We start from the raw sequence: 22,706 nt of genomic DNA on the forward strand, positions 1-22,706 counted from the left end.
AGTAACATCCAACGGGAACTCCATTCTCAACGGCTGCCAAGCCAAGACTGAGCACCTCAGCGGGGCGTGTGCATGATTACACACAGCGCGTCAAGCACTCTTCATAACAGTGTGACCAACTGCCACACAAGCAGAGTTCTGTACTTATAAAAAATGGTTCAAATGGCTCTGAGCACTATGGGACTCAACTGCTGTGGTCATAAGTCCCCTAGAACTTAGAACTACTTAAACCTAACTAACCTAAGGACATCACACACACCCATGCCCGAGGCAGGATTCGAACCTGCGACCGTAGCGGTCGTGCGGTTCCAGACTGTAGCGCCTTTAACCGTTCGGCCACTCTGGCCGGCGTACTTATAAAAAAAAAATAGACCTTACTTTTGGAATTACCCTCGTATGTGCGAGTGAGCTTAATTTTGTAAAGGGCAGCCCAGGGGGGGAGGGGAGGGCGTTGAGTTTTAAATTTGTTAGTAATTTATTTTGTGGAATCGAAACGTGTTTTCTTTTCATTAAATTTTATCTAGTTCTGGAATGAAGAGCTTTCTAGTCTAAATTGCGTGTGACAATCTCAATGGCTTACGTTAGAAATACAGCGAGTATAGAAGTAGTCGAGACGATTTGATTGGGTGCTAAAATACTAGCTAATAGGAATTCAGCATTTCTCGCGCGTTTGAGTAGGTCTTGGTGCCTCAGATCTATGACTCGAGATATAGTCGCTCCGGAGCCGTCTTCTGGTAAACACCTACGTTAAATCGCGCTGATCAGATTTGTACCAGGATGAAGAAATTCCCACGTTTGATCCGTTCTCGTGTCGCAGTCGAAAAGCGACTTGTGTTAAGTATTTTGAGAAAGTTTGAGCTTTGTGAGTGATTGATTGTAGGAGATTTCAGGTGTGAACGTTTCAAGTCGTACGTCATCTCCGCCGTGGCCGGTTTCGCGCAGATAATGAGAAGTGCCGGCCGGTGTGGCCGAGCGGTTCAAGGTGCTTCAGTCTGGAACCGCGCGACCGTTACGGTCGCAGGTTCGAATCCTGCCTCGGGCATGGATGTGTGTGATGTCCTTAGGTTAGTTAGGTCTAAGTAGTTCTAAGTTCAAGGGGACTGATGACCTCCCATAGTGCTCGGAGCCATTTTTGAACCATTTTTTTAACGAGGCGTTATGGCGAGCACTTCTGTGCAAGAAGACTACAGAACGACTGACAGTTGTAACTCACAAGTAGTCGTGGGTCACTGACTATTTAGGACGTTTGAAATATCGGGTCCGACTAAATATCTTCTGACGGTTTTTATGTGTGAACCTGGAACAGAGACAACCAGTAACATTTCATAACTGATGTCGGGACTTGATAGCCGTTTTCCTTGTTTTAAAGGCAATAAATCAACTAAAAAGGAAATTTTTGACAGTTTTTTCAAAGGACTTTTGAGCGAATCCCGAACGATCGACAGTTTTACTAACTTTCAGCTACTGCCTAATGGACAGGAGTCATGCGGTCTTTGTGTGGTAGGTATCAAGTTGAATTTTCATCACCGCTGCTTTTGTCGGCTAAACCAGTATCTACTATCGCTGAGTGAAGGGGCAGACGACTTGAAGCCTATCCAGGTAGGTGGACTGATTGTTTAAAGGACAGTGATAGAGCCACCCGTCCTACCGCACGTGAATGTTACATTCTATACTATTCAAAACTGGTTTCTAGTGTGATAGGAAACTACTCAAAGCGTTATTAACTGTACACTTGTAAGTAGGCTGTTTAGGTTTTTATGTTGGTAACGCCACCGCCACCTAGCGCTCTGTATGAAAGTCACTGACTGTGCTGTGTGCAGTCTGTGGCTGGTTTGCATTATTGGAATTTGCTATTGTAGTGTTGGCAGTTGGCTGTTAACAGCGCGTAACGTTGCGCAGTTGGAGGTGAGCCGCCAGCATTGGTGGATGTGGGAAGAGAGATGGCGGAGTTTTGAGGGCGGATGATCTGGACGTGTGTCCATCAGAGACAGTAAATTTGTGAGACTGGATGTCATGGCGGCTCAGTTCCAACTGCGCAACGCTACGCGCTGTTAACAGCCAACTGCCCAACACTAGAATAGCAAATTCCAACAATGCAAACCAGCCACAGACTGCACACAGCACAGTCAGTGATTTTCATACAGAGGGCTACGTGGCGTTACCAACATAAAAACCTAAACAGCCTACTTACACACTATGCTGCAGTTCTCGGCACAGTGTGAAGACTAGACTGTGGTACTCACTGAGAACGTCGAACTGCGGCACCCAGTTGGCCGTGTAAACGTTGTCGGGGACGGTGAGTCCCAGTTCGGCGAGGGCGTCCGCGTCCACCTTCCATATAAAGCGCTGCGGGGCCAGCTGCCTGAACGCCGCAACGAAGGCCACCAGCTTCTGCAGCGGCATCGTCTCCGTCCGCACCAGCGAGCCGAATGTAAACAGCACGGCGCCCACGTCTTCCGGGGCCCCGTCCAGGAACCTCTTCATATCCTGCACAAAGAATGCCGTCTGTTACCCGGCATGGCGAACTGGTTACCTGGCCGGGTGTGGCAGCACCGTCATGTCAACGCCCGGAAAGCGGGCGGGGGGGGGGGGGGGGGGGGGAGGACAACTCCAGTACTCTTGCCTCACACAGTAGACGTCCGTACGGTCCACTAAGCACAGTGCCTATTAGTAGCGAGAAGACGAAAAGGGTGTACAGTACGTTTCAAATTAACTGCCCACGGCGCTTCGCTGGCAGTATCTGCAAAACTGTCTTGCCCCTGTGATGTCGCTATGTTTGCGAATGTGTAAAATCATTCCTCCTCTGCTATTTCCGTCGCTGAAGGTAACTCCTTGCTCTTTGTTCCAATCTATACCGACTGATTTTGTTACATTTTCACTTTCTTTGTCTGTCAGAGTATCTCTCCTCCGGTACTGTTGTTGATAATTCTTCCGGGTTATATGGCCTTGGTCCATGGAATTCTTCAATTCCTAACATTTCCTCCAATACTACGTTGGCCATCCTCAGAGGTATGGCTGTTCCTGTTGAGTCCTGCCGACTGACGAGTCGGACGTCGGAGAGCGGCCTAAATGCCGAGGAAAGTGGGCGTGGTCTACCTGCACACAGTAGCAGAGAGAAAACTACTCAAAGATAAAATGTAACTATCGATAATAGTCTGTCATAGATAAAAATCACTTATCGATTCTGTAGCGCCACTGTCCATATCTCGCTTAATTTCAAGGCCTCTTCTTTTCTATTAAAATTATCTTCATGTTTATAAATTTCAATAGCCTCCCTATACAGTCGTGGATAATAGTTCGTGGTAGCACTTAAAACTGTAGTTTCAGAAAACTTAACTACATGGTCACCTGACTGAAGCGCATGTTCCGCAACGGCCGATTTATCTACGTTTCCCAGTCGGCAAAGACTTTTATGCTCCTTTACCCTCGTATTCACACACAACTAAACACCAAATACAATTCAAACTCGCGCGCCTCACCCAACAGAACACGCTACGAAACAAATGAACGCCACAAAACCACAACAACACGTAATGGCAGCGAAAACTCCGCCTATGTTTTGAATAATCGATAAACTGCATTGCCACACGAACACAGGCAAAGAAGTAAGCCCATTTACTTCGCCAACAAAACAGGAAAACCTACCACAACTTCAAAACTGTAAGTTACAGAAAGAAAACGTGATACAGTCTTATTTCCGTTCGTAAATACATAACAAATAGAAAATAAATTACGTTTTGCTGTTTGCAGATGACATGTTGTATATTGTGTAGCATAACAGCTACCAAAACAAGAGGACAATAATATAATGTAAGGTATGTTACTTTTCGCCAATTAAGTTATAAATGCAACTTTTACATAATGTTGTAAACGACGAAAATGTTAATATGTTAACAACAAGTTTACAGTTACAAATAAATAGAACCCACTGATGATAGCACAAAAGTGCTGAAACATGTATGGGTGAAACAAAAGAAAAATTTTCCGAGATTTTGGTAACGACGTTAAACTACGACTTCCTTTATGTATATAAACGTGTAATCTGTATCCGTCAGATCATTTATTAGAATATCGTGTAAAAATTTGGAGTAAATGGGTCACGTACTTTTCGAGGTCTTCCTATAAAATACATTTTAAAAAATATAGTTTCTGTTCGTCCGCACGTATATTAGAATGACGTGTAAAAATTTGAAGTAAGTTGGTAACTAACTTTCCGAGATTTTTGGCAACAACGTTAAACTACATCTTGGCTTTGTATAGTAGCATAGATTAGTCGGGCGCTGTTTTCAGGACCGCTGTGATAACGACTGTTTTAGGTGAAAACCGGCGTAGAGATTTATCTTTCTGTGTGTACTTTGTATTATTTGTTTAACAGCTCTATCTCCCCTACTTCCATATCAGTAATCTTGTCAGATCATCGGCCAAAGCGTGAGATTAGATCTTGGTGCCGTCCTCAGTACCTCGACTATGTATTTGATTCACTTATCTTTTCTTGAAAAAATTCATTCTCGCACTCACGGATTACCTTCTCTGACACACAAAAAATGATTCAAAGGGCTCTAAGCACTATGGGACTCAACGTCTGAGGTCATCAGTCCCCTAGAACTTAGAACTACTTAAACCTATCCACCCTAACGACATCTCACACATCCATGCCCGAGGCAGGATTCGAACCTGCGACCGTAGCGGTCGCGCGTTTCCAGACTGAAGCGCCTAGAACCGCTCGGCCACTGCGGCCGGCTCTGGCACACACCATGTATTACTTCTTCCAGTATTACGTTTTTCAGCTACACGTATTCACGTTGATCCTGCATGTTTTTCAAGTGATTCTACAGACGTCACACTGGAAGTTCGTGTCACGCTGACACAAATCAAAACAGTGGTTGTTAAGTTTCCTTGTCGGGTACACCGGTAGCTTAGCTTACTTTTGAAAATCGCACTTAGTTTACCAAAAGCGCTTCAGACCAGTTTTTTACTGGTCTGTTTTTTTCTTTTCCGTCTATCCGCAAAACCACTTTCAACTCTTGTCTGTAGTAGCTCTAGCTTACCAAAAAAAAAAAAAAATGCGATCTTAGGTGACTACCTTTTTTTGCTTAGGTGTCTCAAAAACACAAATTACTTTATGCCTTGAAGTTGTTTCCTTAACTTAGAGGAAACAATCTCATTAGCAGCATAAGTAAGAAAAAGGGATAGCGTTATCTGGCAACAGACCTCTGAGCACATACTTACATCGGGCAGTTTCTTAGGATTGCTGGGGATGTGCATTCCGCCGACTTCCACTACGTTGGGGACGAAGGGCCGCGCGTGGTTGATGCTGAAGTGGCTGTTCACCAGCATCAGGTTCGTGTTCGTCACCAGATCCGCCGTCCTGGGAATCCCCTTGCCGAAATATCGCCTGATAAACATAAAACGTCTCGTTAGGTAAGAGTTCGTTTACTGGGGAACTGAATGTAATTATCCTGAAACATTTAATATTGACTTTCATATAAACAGTTTTACAAATTTTCAGCCGAATTTTGTGTGTATTTATCCACTCTGAAAAAATATTAACAGGCAAAGGATGAAAAATATCTAGAATCAATACAATTAAACAGAATTATTATGCTTCAAGTACTTCTAATTTATGATTTTAGAAGCGACTGTTTACGAGTTACGTTTTTTCAACTTTAAATGTCACTAGTCAAAAAGATTACGAACCTCGATCGGGGGATGATACGCAGATAGGTAGCAGCAACCTGAAGCTAACATCAAAGTTTAATTCAAGTCTGAAGGGTAGATTTTGGGAAGTGGTACCTTAGACTGACAACTATGTAAACGGCAAAAATGTATCTACCGAATAATATACAGAACTTCAAATTAGGTTTAAACTTACCCTGTAAAATATACCCTATTCACAGTTTTTCTTTGCCGCCTTCTTCTTTTTCTGCTTAGTTTGCCTTCTTCCTTTCCGTCTGATGGCCTCCGTGTATTTATATGCACGTGCTTCAATTCGTAACCAGGCCTTATAACCAAAATCCCGTTTTCATACTCAGTGAAAAATATGATGGTCGACGTTGAAAACAGAGTTGTAGTCAACACACCAATATAAAGGGTGAGTTTGTTTTATGCGGACAGACTGCAGGAAAAGGTCTTTGAGAGGAAAGGATCAGAAGAGATTACATGGTCATACGGCCGGAAATGCGTTCCAAGGGATGTACGTATACCCACCTGAAGGTGGATATAATAGGTATTTGAGAATGCGGGTTTCAATGACTGAAAGCACACATAGGAAACACGAAGAAAGTGGGACTTTTCTACTTGTACTGGTATTTTAACTTCACAATCAAGAGGGCAGTGAGTTGGAGCACCGTCATTTTGTAACCACGTCACCCTATGTACCTGCAAAGGCACGTCTTCCAGCAAAAAAAAAAAAAAAAAATGGCTCTGAGCACTATGGGACTTAACATCTATGGTCATCAGTCCCCTAGAACTTAGAACTACTTAAACCTAACTAACCTAAGGGCATCACACAACACCCAGTCATCACGAGGCAGAGAAAATCCATGACCCCGTCGGGAATCGAACCCGGGAAGCCGGGCGTGGGAAGCGAGAACGCTACCGCACGACCACGAGCTGCGGACCGGCTTCCAGCAGTGGAATCAGGGTCAGCCGCACCAAGTGCAGATATGCCTCGCTTGTGAGACGTTGTGGAAAGATGACTGGTGCCGCGATGTGGTCGCTGGTATTCCCCTCCCACGCACAGAGGATGAACCGGTGGTGATGCATCGCTGCCACCATACCGTGGGGATTCTCCGTAGGCCACGGGTGGGTGTTGTGAAGGTTCACGATACCGACCCTCGTAAAGGCTGCCTCATCTGCGATTAGGACGGATGAACGAAATCCCACCAACGTGATGGCCTGTCCAACGAACCAGCGAAGAAACCGTCGCAGTGGCGGTGAGTAATAAGGCCAGTACGCTTTCTAAAGGAATACGCGCAGAGGCTTTGTTGTGGAGAATGTTCCACACGGTCGCCTGGCTTACACCACACAGGCGGGCCATCTGGTAGTCCTGACGTTTGGATCACTGATGAAGATCTTTATATCCACCTCCCCTGGGCCGCATTTCGGGTCATATGACCACATGATCGTTTCCTCTCCTTGTTCTCGCAGGGAGCGTTTACTGCACTTTGTCCCCATTATCGAAAATCACGCTGTGTGCAGAATCTTTAGGAAGAATAGAGACTTTAGGGTAATTTCCGATGTAGGGCATAACTACATTCCAAATGATGCTCTGTATGGAATCTACAGACGGCCTTGGGAGAGCCATTACTGACAAAACTCTACCATCTGGTGAGCAAGACGTATGAGACAGGCGAAATACCCTCAGAATATAATAATTCCAATCCCAAGGAAATCAGGTGTTGACAGATGTGAAAATTACCGAACTATCAGTTTAATACGTCACAGCTGCAAAATACTAGCGTGAATTGTTTACAGACGAATGGAAAAACTGGTAGAAGCCGACCGCGGGGAAGATCAGTTTGGATTCCGTAGAAATGTTGGAACACGTGAGGCAATACTGACCTTACGACTTACCTTAGAAGAAAGATTAAGGGAAGGCAAAGCTACGTTTCTAGCATTTGTAGACTTAGAGTAATCTTTTGACAATGTTGACTGGAATACTCTCTTTCAAATACTAAAGGTGGCAGGGGTAAAATACAGGGAGCGAAAGGGCTATTTACAATTTGTACAGAAATAAGATGGCAGTTATAAGAGTCGAGGGGCAAGAAAGGGAAGCAGTGGTTGGGATGGGAGTGAGACAGGGTTGTGGCCTCTCCCCAATGTTATTCGATCCGTATATTGAGCAAGCAGTAAAGGAAACAAAAGAAAAATTCGGAGTAGGTATTAAAATCCATGGTGAAGAAATAAAAACTTTGAGGTTCGCCGATGACATTGTAATTCTGTCAGCAAAGGATTTAGAGGAGCAGTTGAACGGAATGGATAGTGTCTTGAAAGGAGGATATAAGATGAACATCAACAAAAGCAAAACGAGGATAATGGAATATAGTCGAATTAAGTCGGGTGATGCTGAGGTAATTACATTAGGAAATGAGACAAAAAAATGGTTCAAATGGCTCTGAGCACTATAGTACTTAACATCTTAGGTCATCAGTCCCCTAGAACTTAGAACTACTTAAACCTAACTAACCTAAGGACATCACACACATCCATGCCCGAGGTAGGATTCGAACCTGCGACCGTAGCAGTCGCGCGGTTCCGGACTGAGCGCCTAGAACCGCGAGACCACCGCGGCCGGCGGAAATGAGACCCTTAAAGTAGTAAGGGAGTTTTGCTGTTTGGGAAGCAAAATAACTGATGATGGTCGAAGTAGAGAGAATATAAAATGTAGATTGGCAATGGCAAGGAAAGCGTTTCTGAGGAAGAGAAATTTGTTAACATCGAGTATAGATTTAAGTGTCAGGAAGCCATTTCTGAAAGTATTTGTATGGAGTGTAGCCATGTATGGAAGTGAAACATGGACGATAAATAGCTTAGACAAGAAGAGAATAGAAGCTTTCGAAATGTGGTGCTACAGAAGAATGCTGAAGATTAGATGGGTAGATCACATGAGGAGGTATTGAATAGAATTGGGGAGAAGAGGAGTTTTTGGCACAACTTGAGAAGAAGAAGGGACCGGTTGGTAGGACATGTTCTGAGGCATCAAGGGATCACAAATTTAGCATTGGAGGGCAGTGTGGAGGGTAATAATCGTAGAGGGAGACCAAGAGATGAATACGCTAAGCAGATTCAGAAGGAAGTAGGCTGCAGTAAGTACTGGGAGATGAAGAAGCTTGCACAGGATAGAGTAGCATGGAGAGCTGCATCAAACCAGTTTCAGGACTCAAGACCACAACAAGAACAACAACAATGGAATCCCATGTAGGGCCTAGCTGCACTGGTTGCTTTATTTGTGTTCTCAGTTGAAAGTAATTCACATTGTAAATCCAGAGATACATGTGAAGAATCGAAAATGTGACATTCAGTCACTGAATTGAACGTTATTCACTACATGAAACCAGAGTAGGATGTTTAGTATGTCGCTGAGAAACAGCTGCTCGAATGTGAAAATGCCACACGTCATAATTGAAAACCATTAAAAGTTATTTGCCTGAAATAATTTTTCCAGAGACCCTCTGCTTTTGATAAAACAGCAAAATTTTTTTCACAACAACACGCAGATACGCTCCTCTTAAAGCGTGTTGGAGAGGTCAACGATATGAAGAGTGCGTTCATAAAGGCGTGCGTTCATATGAGAGGGAAGCCACAGTGGGCCTTACCTGCTCACGTTTCGCAGGGTGTGCCGTGGAAGTTATTCTAGGCTTCAGAGGGCGGGTATAGATTCAATTAACTGGTGCGATATAACTTTGGGTGAAGTTCGGCTGGAGCAGGGGGTTGCGTGGGATGCATGACATACAAGAACTTCCACGGAGCCACCTAGCTTATACTGTTGGCGCGATTGGTGAAGACCAGTGGCATCGCTGCGATTCAAAAACCAATGACAGTACAGGGCAGTGGCAGAAAACTCCACTACATGCAGCAGCGCTGGAGTCATCGCGGAGATAACCGTTTCCCTATGCAGGCAGGCTACTGCTCCGAGATTCGCAACACGTCGCAGCAGCGCCGCGCCACCGCGCGGGCCAGCTCGCAATGTTTACAGATGAGCAAAGAAGTCGACGCCCAGCGACACGACACCCAAGTTTCTAATTACGTTCCACTTCTCCCGATGAAATTTCAAAGTACGTACAAACATGTCCACAGCGCTGGCCGGTACCCTCCGCCAAGCACTCGATAGTGAATTGGGTACTACTATATATACTCTTGCGTACGTGTAGTCGTGTATAGTGGCTCCCTGGTCAGTCTCAGGAGACTTCACAGTTCTGATATCTCCCCCTATCTCTCTGTTTAGGTTTCCACAAACCATTTCAGTTGGATGACGTATGGTATCGCAAAACGTCCGTAGTGTGCAGTTCGGCGACTTCATAGTGACGATCGATCTGCCTTTAGAAACGATAATGGCAACAGAGAAGCAATCCTGACGTTGCTCTTGATAACGGAAGGAGAACCTAAATAAAGACACTGTCATCGGATCTCTCGACCTAGAAAAAGCGTTCGACAGTGTAAAATGGAGCAAAATGATCGGAATCCCCGGGATGTAACATATAGCGAAAGACGGAAAATTTCAATATGGACTAGAACCAAAAGGGAACTAAGCAGTTGAAAGACCAAGAACGACATGCTTGGAGTAAAAGAGGGCGTAGCACAGAGATGCAGTTTCTGGGTCATACTGTTCAGCCTGTACATCAAAGACGCAATAACAAACATAAAAAAAATGTTCAAGGATGGGATTAAAATTCAGGATGAAAAAATTTCATTGATTAGATAACGTGATCGCTAGGCTATGCTCAGTGAAAACGAGGTACAGGACATAATGAATGGAACGAACAGTCTCCTGATCACAGAATATTTATAAGAGAAAGTCGAAGAAAGTTGGACGTGGGCAGAAAGCAAAGGAACGCGAAGGAACTAACAATATCAGCTGTGAAATCATCGGTGACGAGTGAAAATGTGTGCCAGACCGGGATTCGAACCCAGGAAGTCGTGCTTACTAGGCAGTTGCGTTAAGCAAGGCGCAAATGTGCGGGCTATCTCGGCATATTCTCCGGCTGATTCCCACTGTACCCCATCCGACAGCAGTCCTCGTCCATTTTCTTCGTTCTCTCTAATTTTTGATTCCCGCCGGATGTAGAACGTCGACGTGCATCGGCGCTGGAGGTTGTGGATTCATTGTCCATCGAGGTGAACCAGTTATACGAAGTGGAGTGACTTCCATGGCACTTGAGAGGGCTGTAGAGAGAAAAACTTGTCCGAAGGAACAGACACCACGAATTCGTATAAAAGACGAAAGAAATGAGGATCAGCGGAAATGAGATTAGTGATAAACTTACCATCAGAACTGGAGGCCACGAAGTAGATGAACGAATTCTGCTACTGTAGAAGCAAAATAAACCACGGAGGAAGGAGAACGTAGGAAGTAGACTAGCACAGTTCAGAGAGAGCATTCCTGGCCAAAACATAATCTTTAATTTGCGAAATAAATTTACGAGAATGTGTGCATGGACAGCAGTATTGTATGAAAGTGAAGCATCCATTTTGGGAAAACCAGCAGAGAAGAGAATCGAAGCAATTGAAGGGGGGGGGGTATAGAAGACTGTTGAAAATTAGATGCGCACATATAAAAAAATGAGCAGATTCTTTACAGAATGTGGAAAACACTGATAAGGAGGGACGAGATGACAGGACAAGACATCAAGGAATGACTTCGATGGCACTGGAGAGGGCTGTACAGAGGAAAAACTGCAAGGGTACATAGAGATTGGAAAACATCCAACAAGTAATCGAGGACGTAGGATGTAAGCGCTGCTACGAAGAGGTTGGAACGGAAGAGAAAGTCGTGGTGAAGCGCATGAAAACAGACTGACGAACAGTGAACTCCCAATCCCCTTGCCCTCTCCCCCTCCACGATCAAAGGAAAGGTGTACGCTGTCAGAGGGGAAGTACCGTAGCTCGAACGACTGAAACCGAATCGAAATGATCATCTACATCTACATCTACATCCATACTCCGCAAGCCACCTGACGGTGTGTGGCGGAGGGTACCTTGAGTACCTCTATCGGTTCTCCCTTCTATTCCAGTCTCTTATTGTTCGTGGAAAGAAAGACTGTCGGTATGCCTCTGTGTGGGCTCTAATCTCTCTGATTTTATCCTCATGGTCTCTTCGCGAGATATACGTAGGAGGGAGCAATATACCGCTTGACTCCTCGGTGAAGGTATGTTCTCGAAACTTTAACAAAAGCCCGTACCGAGCTATTGAGCGTCTCTCCTGCAGAGTCTTCCACTGGAGTTTATCTACCATCTCCGTAACGCTTTCGCGATTACTAAATGATCCTGTAACGAAACGCGCTGCTCTCCGTTGGATCTTGTCTCTCTCTTCTATCAACCCTACCTGGTGCGGATCCCGCACTGGCGAGCAATATTCAAGCAGTGGGCGAACAAGTGTACTGTAACCTACTTCCTTTGTTTTCGGATTGCATTTCCTTAGGATTCTTCCAATGATTCTCAGTCTGGCATCTGCTTTACCGACGATCAACATTATATGATTATTCCATTTAAATCACTCCTAATGCGTACTCCCAGATAATTTATGGTATTAACTGCTTCCAGTTGCTGACCTGCTATTCTGTAGCTAAATGATAAAGGATCTATCTTTCTGTGTATTCGCAGCACATTACACTTGTCTACATTGAGATTCAATTGCCATTCCCTGCACCATGCGTCAATTCGCTGCAGATCCTCCTGCATTTCAGTACAATTTTCCATTGCTACAACCTCTCGATACACCACAGCATCATCTGCAAAGAGCCTCAGTAAACTACCGATGTCATCCACCAGGTCATTTATGCATATTGTGAATAGCAACGGTCCTATGACACTCCCCTGCGGCACACCTGAAATCACTCTTACTTCGGAAGACTTCTCTCCATTGAGAATGACATACTGCGTCCTGTTATCTAGGAACTCCTCAATCCAATCACACAATTGGTCTGATAGTCCATATGCTCTTACTTTGTTCATCATAGAGGTTTTCACGGGCGGAATTCTCTTGATTTTTGTTGCTTTGGACTAGGCCACCATCTAAGGCGTGTTCCTGTGTTTAAAGATTCGCGTACTTATTCTGTGGATATCATCAGAGGTTATAACGATTCACACGACAATTTAAGACGCAAACAAGGTGAATTGTTTATTCGTATCAAATGGTTCAAATGGCTCTGAGCACTATGGGACTCAACATCTGTGTCCATAAGTCCCCTACAACTTAGAACTACTTAAATCTAACTAACCTAAGGACATCAAACACATCCATGCCCGAGGCAGGATTCGAACCTGCGACCGTAGCAGTCGCGCGGTTCCTGACTGAGCGCCTAGAACCGCTAGACCACCGCGGCCGGCTCTTATTCGTATCCACACATCAGATTGAGACGTTATGAGACCATTCCTGCGGGACGCACACATAAGCGAAGCGCCACAGCTGTCCTTCACCAGGTCACGCGATCTGTCCACTTACTGCACGTGTTCGGGGAAACCGCAAACTGCAGTGGTCGATCGCTGATCACTCGCAATTTCCAGGCCACCTGATGAATCTCGTACCACGTGTCGCAATGCGACTGCTTCCTGCGACTCTTTTCTCTGTTTAATAACGCTGATCGTGTACTTTTGTTTCCTTACTCTACGTCCTCGTGAATTAGACGTTAGAATGTATAGCTATTCAGGGAGCACGAATCTCTCAATAAAGTGAACTTGAAGTCGAAGTACTTGTTATGGCGTAAAATCAAGCGCCGGCACGCCAGTCGAAAATGATAGAGCGTAGAGGGCTGTGGAGAAGACGTCAGCCAATTGCACACTGACCGAACCCTCTCCAGGAAGACAACGCGACGGAAGCGGCTTCTATACGCAGAGGACATAAGCGCCGTGCCGACTATTCGCGGCCCAGTTCTGTAGCAGCATCAAGATTAGGCACTTCAAGACCAGAGACTTAGGAATTGTACACTACTGGCCATTAAAATTTCTACACCAAGAAGAAATGCAGATGATAAACGGGTATTCATTGGAGAAGTATACTATACTAGAACTGACATGTGATTACATTTTCACGCAATTTGGGTGCATAGATCCTGAGAAATCAGTACCCAGAACAACCACCTCTGGCCGTAATAACGGGCTTTATACGCCTGATCATTGAGTCAAATAGAGCTTGGATGGTGTGTACAGGTACAGCTGCCCATGCAGCTTCAACACGATACAACAGTTCATCAGGAGTAGTGACTGGCGTATTGTGAAGAGCCAGTTGCTCGGCCACCATTCACCAGACGTTTTCAGTTAGTGACAGATCTGGAGAATGTGCTGGCCAGGGCAGCAGTCGAACATTTTCTGTATGCAGAAAGGCCCGTACAGGACATGCAACATGCTGTCGTAGATTATCCTGCTAAAATGTAGGGTTCCGCAGGGATCGAATGAAGGGTAGAGCCACTGTTCATAACACATCTGAAATGTAAAATAAACTGTTCAAAGTGCCGTCAATGCGAACAAGAGGTGACCGAGATGTGTAACCAATGGCACCCCATGCCATCACGCGGGGTGATACGCCAGTATGGCGATGACGAATACACGCTTCCAATGTGCGTTCACCGCGATGTCGCCAAACCCGGATGCGACGATCATGATGCTGTAAACAGAACCTGGATTCATCCGAAAAAATGACGTTTTGCCATTCATGCACCCAGATTCGTCGTTGAGTACACCATCGCAGGCGCTCCTGTCTGTGATGCAGCGTCAAGGGTAACCGCAGCCACGGTCTCCGAGCTGATAGTCCATGCTGCTGCAAACGTCGTCGAACTGTTCGTGCAGATGGTTGTTGTCTTGCAAACGCCCCTATCTGTTGACTCAGGGATAGAGACGTGGCTGCACGATCCGTTACAGTCATGCGGATAAGATGCCTGTCATCTCGACTGCTAGTGATACGAGGCCGTTGGGATCCAACACGGCGTTCCGTATTACCCTCCTGAAGCCACCGATTCCATATTCTGCTAAGAGTCGTTGGATCTCGACCAACGCTTTCATCAATGTGCGATACGTTAAACTGCTATGGCGATAGGCTACAATCCGACGTTTATCAAAGTCGGAAACGTGATGGTACGCATTCTGCTCCTTAGACGAGGCATCACGTTTTACCATTCAACGCCGGTGAACTGCTGTTTGTGTATGAGAAATCGGTTGGAAACATTCCTCACGTCAGCACATTGTAGGTGTCGTCACTGGCGCCAACCTTGTGTGAATGCTCTGATAAGTTAATCATTTGCATATCACAGTATCTTCTTCCCGTCGGTTAAATTTCGCGTCTGTAGCACGTCATCTTCGTGGTGTAGCAATTTTAATGGCCAGTAGTGTATATACTGAAGAACATTGTTTATTTGCCTTTTGCCCTTTGCTTTCGACCCACCTGTTTAGCGCAAAGATAATTATTTTAATCATTCCCTTTTGTAATAAAATTCATTAATATGATTTGTTTGAATTGTTGTCTAGCGATCCGAGGAAGCAGGTTTCCTAGATACCTCATAGTCGACAACTAGGCAGGATTCAACAGTTCTAATTACTATTAGAAAGGAATAGAAATCTAAAAACATTCATGCGATGCAAAGTCACTTGCCAAGTCGGGAAGCAAACTGGGAAGCCTTGAAACGAAAAATTCTGCGCGAAAAATGGGCCTTTGAGGCACCCAAAGAGCCTAGTATAGCACAGGACCCATAGATTTTGCAGTGAGCAGCATTTTGTAGTTTTTGGTTTGAAAAAAGCAGATCTCATGATGTGGCCTTACTTATGAAACGACGCGTTATTGCAGTTAATAAGTGCCAACTGAATGAGGTAATATTAAGTCGACATTTTAATTTAAATGTTTATTGGTTGGTTGGTTTGGGGAAGGAGACCAGACAGCGTGGTCATCGGTCTCATCGGATTAGGGACGGATTGGGAAGGAAGTCGGCCGTGCCCTTTCAGAGGAACCATCCCGGCATTTGCCTGGAGCGATTTAGGGAAATCACGGAAAACCTAAATCAGGATGGCCGGACCCGGGATTGAACCGTCGTCCTCCCGAATGCGAGTCCAGTGACTAACCACTGCGCCACCCCGCTCGGTTTAAATGTTTATTCTTAATGCATAGTCGTAAAGTCCCTTTGCTTTTTGTATAGCCTAACTCTCCCTCATACGCTTTAACAACGGTTACGGAAAACAGCGGTGCTGCTATTGGTGACCCTTCCTGAGAAACATCGAGATTGCAAAGCTACTGTGTAATAAATGAAATAGGAAATAAGGACTTTAAAACTTATACGGGACATACATGCTGGAAAAGTTTGCACAACAGACCTGGTGACAATGAAAGGTGAAATGTATTCTGCGACATAGCCGACAGTAGCCAAGAAAAGTATTTTGATACAAGATTCATAAATTTGAGTCCCGTTTTTTATTTATTTATTTTTTTTTTTTCATGCATTAGTTGATGCGCGGAGAACAACTGTGACCGCTGTTTAAGATAGCTCATTTTCCAGCTTTACGACACATTTCGTTCGAAATTCCGATTGAAATTGCTCGGTAAATCGTTCCTGTGTGGCCGGATCAGAGCTAGTGGTTCGTCTACGACCGGTGTCGGTCGCTCTGGGGCCCTTAAGATCGAGCAGTCACATCGACTTCTTTTATGGAGCGTATAGTGCGGAAGAGATGATGCTGGTTTCTGTATTTACGACCAGGGTGCACAGCTTGTGTAATTTCAATCCTTCTTTCTTCTGTTAAAGTTGTTTTTGTTCTTTTGAATTTTTATGGTCTCTCTCTACATCTGAGCATAGTAACGATTTGACTTCGATAAAACCACAGTATCAAAGACACGTATTTGGTGGTTTCATTTTCCCAATATATGACGTGTACACTTGACCACATGTGCAACGTATTTTGAATATTCCTGCTCTGGCAAGAGACATGCGTTGGTCCTTTGAAGTGTTTAGATATTCATACTAATTTATTGTTAGGTTTAAACACTTACGCCGTGCCTTCCAAGCACCCTGCGGATGCGATCTGTAACTGTTTTCACGAACACGAGGAAAACTTTACGAACAGATGCTTCTTTTTCGCTAGATTATGCTGCCCTATTTCGCTCTGTGTCAGAGTAGGGATTCCTTCTGAAAGTTATACTTAAATGATAGTGCTCTTTCTCCTAGTTCTGCAGCTCACAGATTCTTTCAGACATGCCCACCAGTATTTCAGTCACTTCTTTTTCCTGCTTGGAATGCTAGTTGGAATTTTTGTGGAGGTCAGTGTGAGTGGACTTTCTGTCAACTTTGTCCGCTTAACTTTTGCCATGTTTTCTAAATACCTGTGCATCCAAAAATGAAATCTGACGTCCTTTCTCTTTTCCCATAGTGAACTTTATACTGGCATTAATATGATTCAGAATTTCTAAATAGATGTATGAAGGTTAACAAGAGAAGCACGAGTTGTTGCAGAAACAGTTCAGTCCAACACAGAATTATGAGCACTAGATTGACAGATGTCTTAATTAAGTAAGGTATTATTTCTCAAAAAACTTAACTTTTCGTGAAACCATGAATAGTAAAGCATGCAACACTTAACAGAGTAGAGATGTCGTTGTACGTTCTTCTCTTATTTGTCAGCGAATTGTAGATGCGGAGATTCAAAGAAGTGATCAAACCGCAGCAGATTGGAAGATTATCTACAATTCACAATGTATTCGCACAGCCACTGTATGCATGTTAAATAGATCTCTCGCACACGCTGTTCTAAAACTATTTTTATTCGGTTTTATCTGTTAGCACTGGGGTACTCCGTTTTTCAGTTGTTTCTCCATATATACGTCAAATTGTTTGTTTACATCACATTCCGACTGCAGTAACCGACCGATAAAGTCAGATTATGAAGAGACACTTCAGAATGGAGTGCAAGCCCAAATAACATACAAAGATATCATCGAGCAATGAATTTCGCACGTTGGAAGATTAGAAGTTCCGTATAAAGGAAATAAACTTGAAGATGTTATTATGAGAGTGAAAAGGAATTAGATGTAGACAAGATGAGAGGTGTGATACTACAAAAAGAATTTTACAGAATGTTGATAGACTTAGGTAAAAATAATCCACATAGAAAGGAATTCCTCAGAATTATTAACCTCTTGTGGGAGGATACTATGACAAAACTGAACAGCTCGATATATTAGGGCAGGCGAAATAACTCCGAATTAATGAAGAATGTAATCATCTCTGTTCAAAAGAACGCAGGGACGGCGTGTGCGAATATTATCGAACCAACAGATTACTAAGTCGAGGTTCGAAAGTACTAACACGAATTACGCAGAGAAGTTTGGAAGTGTCCCAGAAATATCCCATAGTGAGAAGTTAATAACACTGTTGAAAGTAGTGCAACGCATACTTATCAGAAACTAGAAAGATGAAAGGGTGAAATCGGACGCTGCTTCAAGAAAGGAAAATTACTGATTAGTGCGATCTGATTTAATGAGGTTTATTCATTCAAAGTGAAAAGGCAAAAACTTATCTTTCAGTTACTTTTAATTTTCGACAGTTTGAAGAATTCTGCTTTCAATAGAATTCTGCACACTTTAATAGTTTTAATTGTTGCATTAACTTCTGATGACATACTACTTGAACCCTCCTAAATTTGTATCCATTGGATAGCATGAGTCTATCACTTATGGGAAGAGTTTTATTGTTCGTTTATGTTTTGTTCTTTCCAGGTCTCTTTAAGCTACTAGATTTTTATTTGGTAGTTTTTATCACCTGTTCGTTTTGTTTCCTCGTTTTAATGATTTATTAATCTTTTAAAAATCGTCTTATTATACGCCTTTCGCGATGTTTACGTTACTTTACAGTATTTTCTCCCCTATTCTGCATTTAAAACTGCCGGTTTCAGTGTTAACGGTGGGGTTGACGGTCTCATCCCATTCACTTCCGTCCTAACAGATGGCCACAGTATCGTGATACCAAAGTTTACCAACTTAGCTTCCTCTTTCGTGTGCGCCATTCCGTGTTCCTAATGGTTCCTCTGAAAGGGCACGGCCGATTTCCTTCCCCATCCTTGACACAATCCGAGCTTATGCTGCGTCTCTCGTGACATCGATGTCGACGGGATGTTAAGCTGAATATTCCTTCCTAACTTCGTCCCTACTCCGTACCCTCCACTCTATTCAATCTTAGGAACCGCGGGACTGCTACGGTCGCAGGTTCGAATCCTGCCTCGGGCATGGGTGTGTGTGATGTCCTTAGGTTAGTTAGGTTTAAGTAGTTCTAAGTTCTAGGGGACTTTTGACCTAAGATGTTGAGTCCCATGGTGCTCAGAGCCATTTGAACCAACCATTCAATCTCACGAAACTTCGGTGTCGCCGCATACAACGTGAGTGTTCTTGTTCGTATTTTATACTACGTCTCTTCACCTATGCACCTGTACTTTTAGCTATCGCCATGGCATTGCGATATATTCCTTTCTCACTTTTCATTGTATCTAGCCCGACCGCTGTTGGAGTTTCATGAATGGTGGTTCTCATTCGTTTTATTTTACGAATACAAGAGTATGCAAAGATTATTTTTTAGTGTATTTTTCATGTTTGCTTTCAGTAATTGCACCAGATGAAGGATATTTGCTAGCCTAAACCTGGTCGTGAAGTTAGCAATAAAAGACTTGCAACTGAAGCGGTGATTTCCATGTCTACTCCGACGACGTATTTTAGGACATAATTAAACATACGTGAACCTACATTAACAGTTTTTGTAGATTCGGAGAAATATTTTGACAACGCTGACTGGAAAATACTCTCTGAAATTCTTACCATTGCTGGTAGCACAAGTTTGTACACAAATATTACAGAAAGCAAACTGCTCCTATAATAGTAGAAGGTTATGAAAGAGAGGTAGTAATTGAGACGGGGAGAGACAAGATTTTGTCCTATCCCATATGTTATTCAGTCTGGACACTGAGCAAGCAGTAGAGTAAACCAAGTACAGATTTTGTTCGGGAATTAAAATTCGGAGAGAAAAATAAAAACTTTGGGGTTTGCCAGTGACATTATCATTCTGTCAGAAAACAGCAAAGAAACTGCAAGATCATTTGAATGTGTAACACCCCACCCGTCACTTATCTGGTTTTGGCGTGTGCACCCCAGCTAATTGACTAACAGATCAACAGAGAGTGCAAAACAACCACAATATCAGATAACGCAAAGAAAGTAATAAGGCCCTGCGACTCCTGATTGAACAGCGGTGGCAGTGTTGACATTAATTGATTCAGAATTGATCACTTTTAATTAAAAAGGGGTGCACATTGATGTTAAATGCAGCTATTGAACACCAGATGCAAGTGTTGAACATATAATTAATTAAGAAAGTGACTTGGGATTTCAACTACTTGATTGAAAACAGATGCAGTCGATTATCACAAATTTATTTTAACTCACGACCTTCAATCATCACATTACATGACTCTCCTACCAGGCAGAGATAATAAATTGCGTTTGCGTGGAGTAAAGCTCAATAACTCAAAAGTAATTCCTATCGACTGACCCAGGCGTAATGCGAAGTGCGAGAAGAATTCAGTACACGGCCCATGAAACCCTTGTGGAAGCTTTGCCGACGTGATTCAACAAATTAATCAGTGGCCAGAGTGGGCGCAATATCACCGAATACAGCGTGGTGGAGCGGCATCGTTGTGTGGGTGTCGGCCGACCTCATGGTGCTGCAAGGCTGCGCTTGTCTATTCACTCCTAGCTATCGTGCTCAGTACATAGCTGAACCAAAACTTTCTATCTCCAAACTCAATCGTTCCATTTGCTAAGTCCTAAACTGCAGAGATGCTCACTCTTTCTCAGGCAAGCTAAGTAAAGAAAGCCACGTCCGCACTCTAGGCAAGTTGGGAACGGAAGACCTCTACTGAGACTTCTGCCAGTCAGCTCTTCGCCTCGGTTTCCCCTCCAGCAAAATCACTTACGCCAATTGCAGTGCAAGTCGCATTAATTATGCGTCATTTCCCAACGCCGACCAATGCCTGCTCTGGGAAGTGGACAAATTCCCACAAAATTTCCCTTCCTCTCTCAATTTCTTCTATTTAGCTCCCCCCCCAGGCCACCCATCAAGGTTAGCGTCTGCACAAACACCAGGTTTTCCGGAATTCTGACTCCCAGGAGAGTACTTCCAATTCCTTGGTCCTACGTTCCCATCGGAGGCCAGCGTATTTCATGCTGTCGCTCTTCACTGATTTACTTCAGGCTCTGCGGACCGTGAATTCAGCGTGAAGTTGCTCTAGTCACGAATACACGTATTTTGACCTCTGTTGACCGCTCCACAGTAGTTTTGCATGGCTTTGTCGCATGTTTCACAGAAAACGGGATGACGGACATTTATCAACAGGCATACAAGTTCTCCATCTGTTTCCCGGTACACCAGCATTGAGTCGGGGTCAAGCACCCACTCACTGTCACTCATCTTAAGGCGGCTGGAGGCCGCGCCGCGTTACCGCTTTCTCGGAGCTTGAGCCACCCTAAGCTGCCTATTGTCGCTTCCCTTCGCCGTTCCCCAGCCGGACACGGTCAACTCTAAATATTTCCCTGGGGTAAACTAGCGTCCAGGGAATCGATTCGTTTCCACAAAGTTTTCATGTCGTGTGAATTACTTTAAAACCATCACCCGACATAAATTATTCCAATATGTCCATACTATACCCTCTACAAGATGCATTGTGCCTTGTCAGTCATTTTTTGTTCAGCCCTACTGTTCACTCAACGTGAGTTAGGTGATCTTTAATGACTTCATGTAAGGGGCATAGTTTTTGCCATCTTACAAATGGAATGTACACTACTGGCCATTAAAATTGCTACACCACGAAGATGACGTGCTACAGACGCGAAATTTAACCGACAGGAAGAAGATGCTGTCATATGCCAATGACTAGCTTCTCAGAGCATTCACACAAGGTTGGCGCCGGTGACACCTACAACGTGCTGACATGAGGAAAGTTTCCAACCGATTTCTCATACACAAACAGCAGTTGACCGGCATTGCCTGGTGAAACATTGTTGTGATGCCTCTTGTGACAAGAAGAAATGCGTACCATCACTTTTCCGACTTTGATATGGGTCGGATTGTAGCCTATCGCGATTGCGGTTTATCGTATCGCGACATTTCTGCTCGCGTTGCTCGAGATCCAATGACTGTTAGCAGAATATGGAATCGGTGGGTTCAGGAGGGTAGTACGGATCGCCGTGTTGGATCCCAACGGCCTCAAATCACTAGCAGTCGAGATGACAGGCATCTTATCTGCATGGCTGTAACGGATCGTGCAGCCACGTCTCGATCCCTGAGTCAACAGATGGGGACGTTTGCAAGACAACAACCATCTGTACGAACAGTTGGACGACGTTTGCAGCAGCATGGAGTATCAGCTCGGAGACAATGGCTGTGGTTACCCTTGACGCTGCATCACAGGCAGCAGCGCCTGCGATGGTGTACTTTTTCAGATAAATCCAGGTTCTGTTTACAGCATCATGATGGTCGCATTCGTCTTTGGCGACATCGCAGTGTACGCACATTGGAAGCGTGTATTCGTCATCGCCATACTGGCATATCACCGGGCGCGATGGTAATGGGGCGCCATTGGTTACACGTCTCGGTCACCTCTTATTCGCACTGACAGCACTTTGAATAGTGGACGTTACAGTTCAGATGTGTTACGCCCTGTGGCTGTACCCTTCATTCGATCCGTGCAAAACCCTACATTTCAGCAGGATAATGCACGACCGCATGTTGCAGGTCCTGTAGGGGCCTTTCTGGATACAGAAAATGTTCGACTGCTGCCCTGGCCAGCACATTCTCCAGATCTCTCACCAACTGAAATCTTCTGGTCGATGGTCGACGAGCAACTGGCTCGTGACAATACGCCAGTCACTACTCTTGATAAACTGTGGTATCGTGTTGAAGCTGCATGGGCAGTTGTATCCGTACACGCCACCCAAGCTCTGTTTGACTCAATGCCCAGGCGTATCAAGGTCG

At 44.3% G+C, this 22,706-nt stretch overlaps 1 protein-coding gene across 1 annotated transcript in view; it reads right to left on the minus strand.

The window, feature by feature from the left end:
* LOC126191089 (UDP-glucosyltransferase 2-like) overlaps positions 1 to 22,706 on the minus strand; it is a 67,765-nt gene that overhangs the window by 10,453 nt on the left and 34,606 nt on the right. The window contains exons 4-5 of the mRNA XM_049931815.1: positions 5,230 to 5,395; positions 2,244 to 2,487 (exon numbers count right to left, since the gene is read on the minus strand). Coding sequence (XP_049787772.1) covers positions 2,244 to 2,487; positions 5,230 to 5,395 — 410 coding nt within the window. The remainder of the gene's footprint in view (positions 1 to 2,243; positions 2,488 to 5,229; positions 5,396 to 22,706) is intronic.

Source organism: Schistocerca cancellata, chromosome 6 (genome assembly GCF_023864275.1).
Source record: "Schistocerca cancellata isolate TAMUIC-IGC-003103 chromosome 6, iqSchCanc2.1, whole genome shotgun sequence".
NCBI classification, from domain to species: Eukaryota; Metazoa; Arthropoda; class Insecta; order Orthoptera; family Acrididae; genus Schistocerca; species Schistocerca cancellata.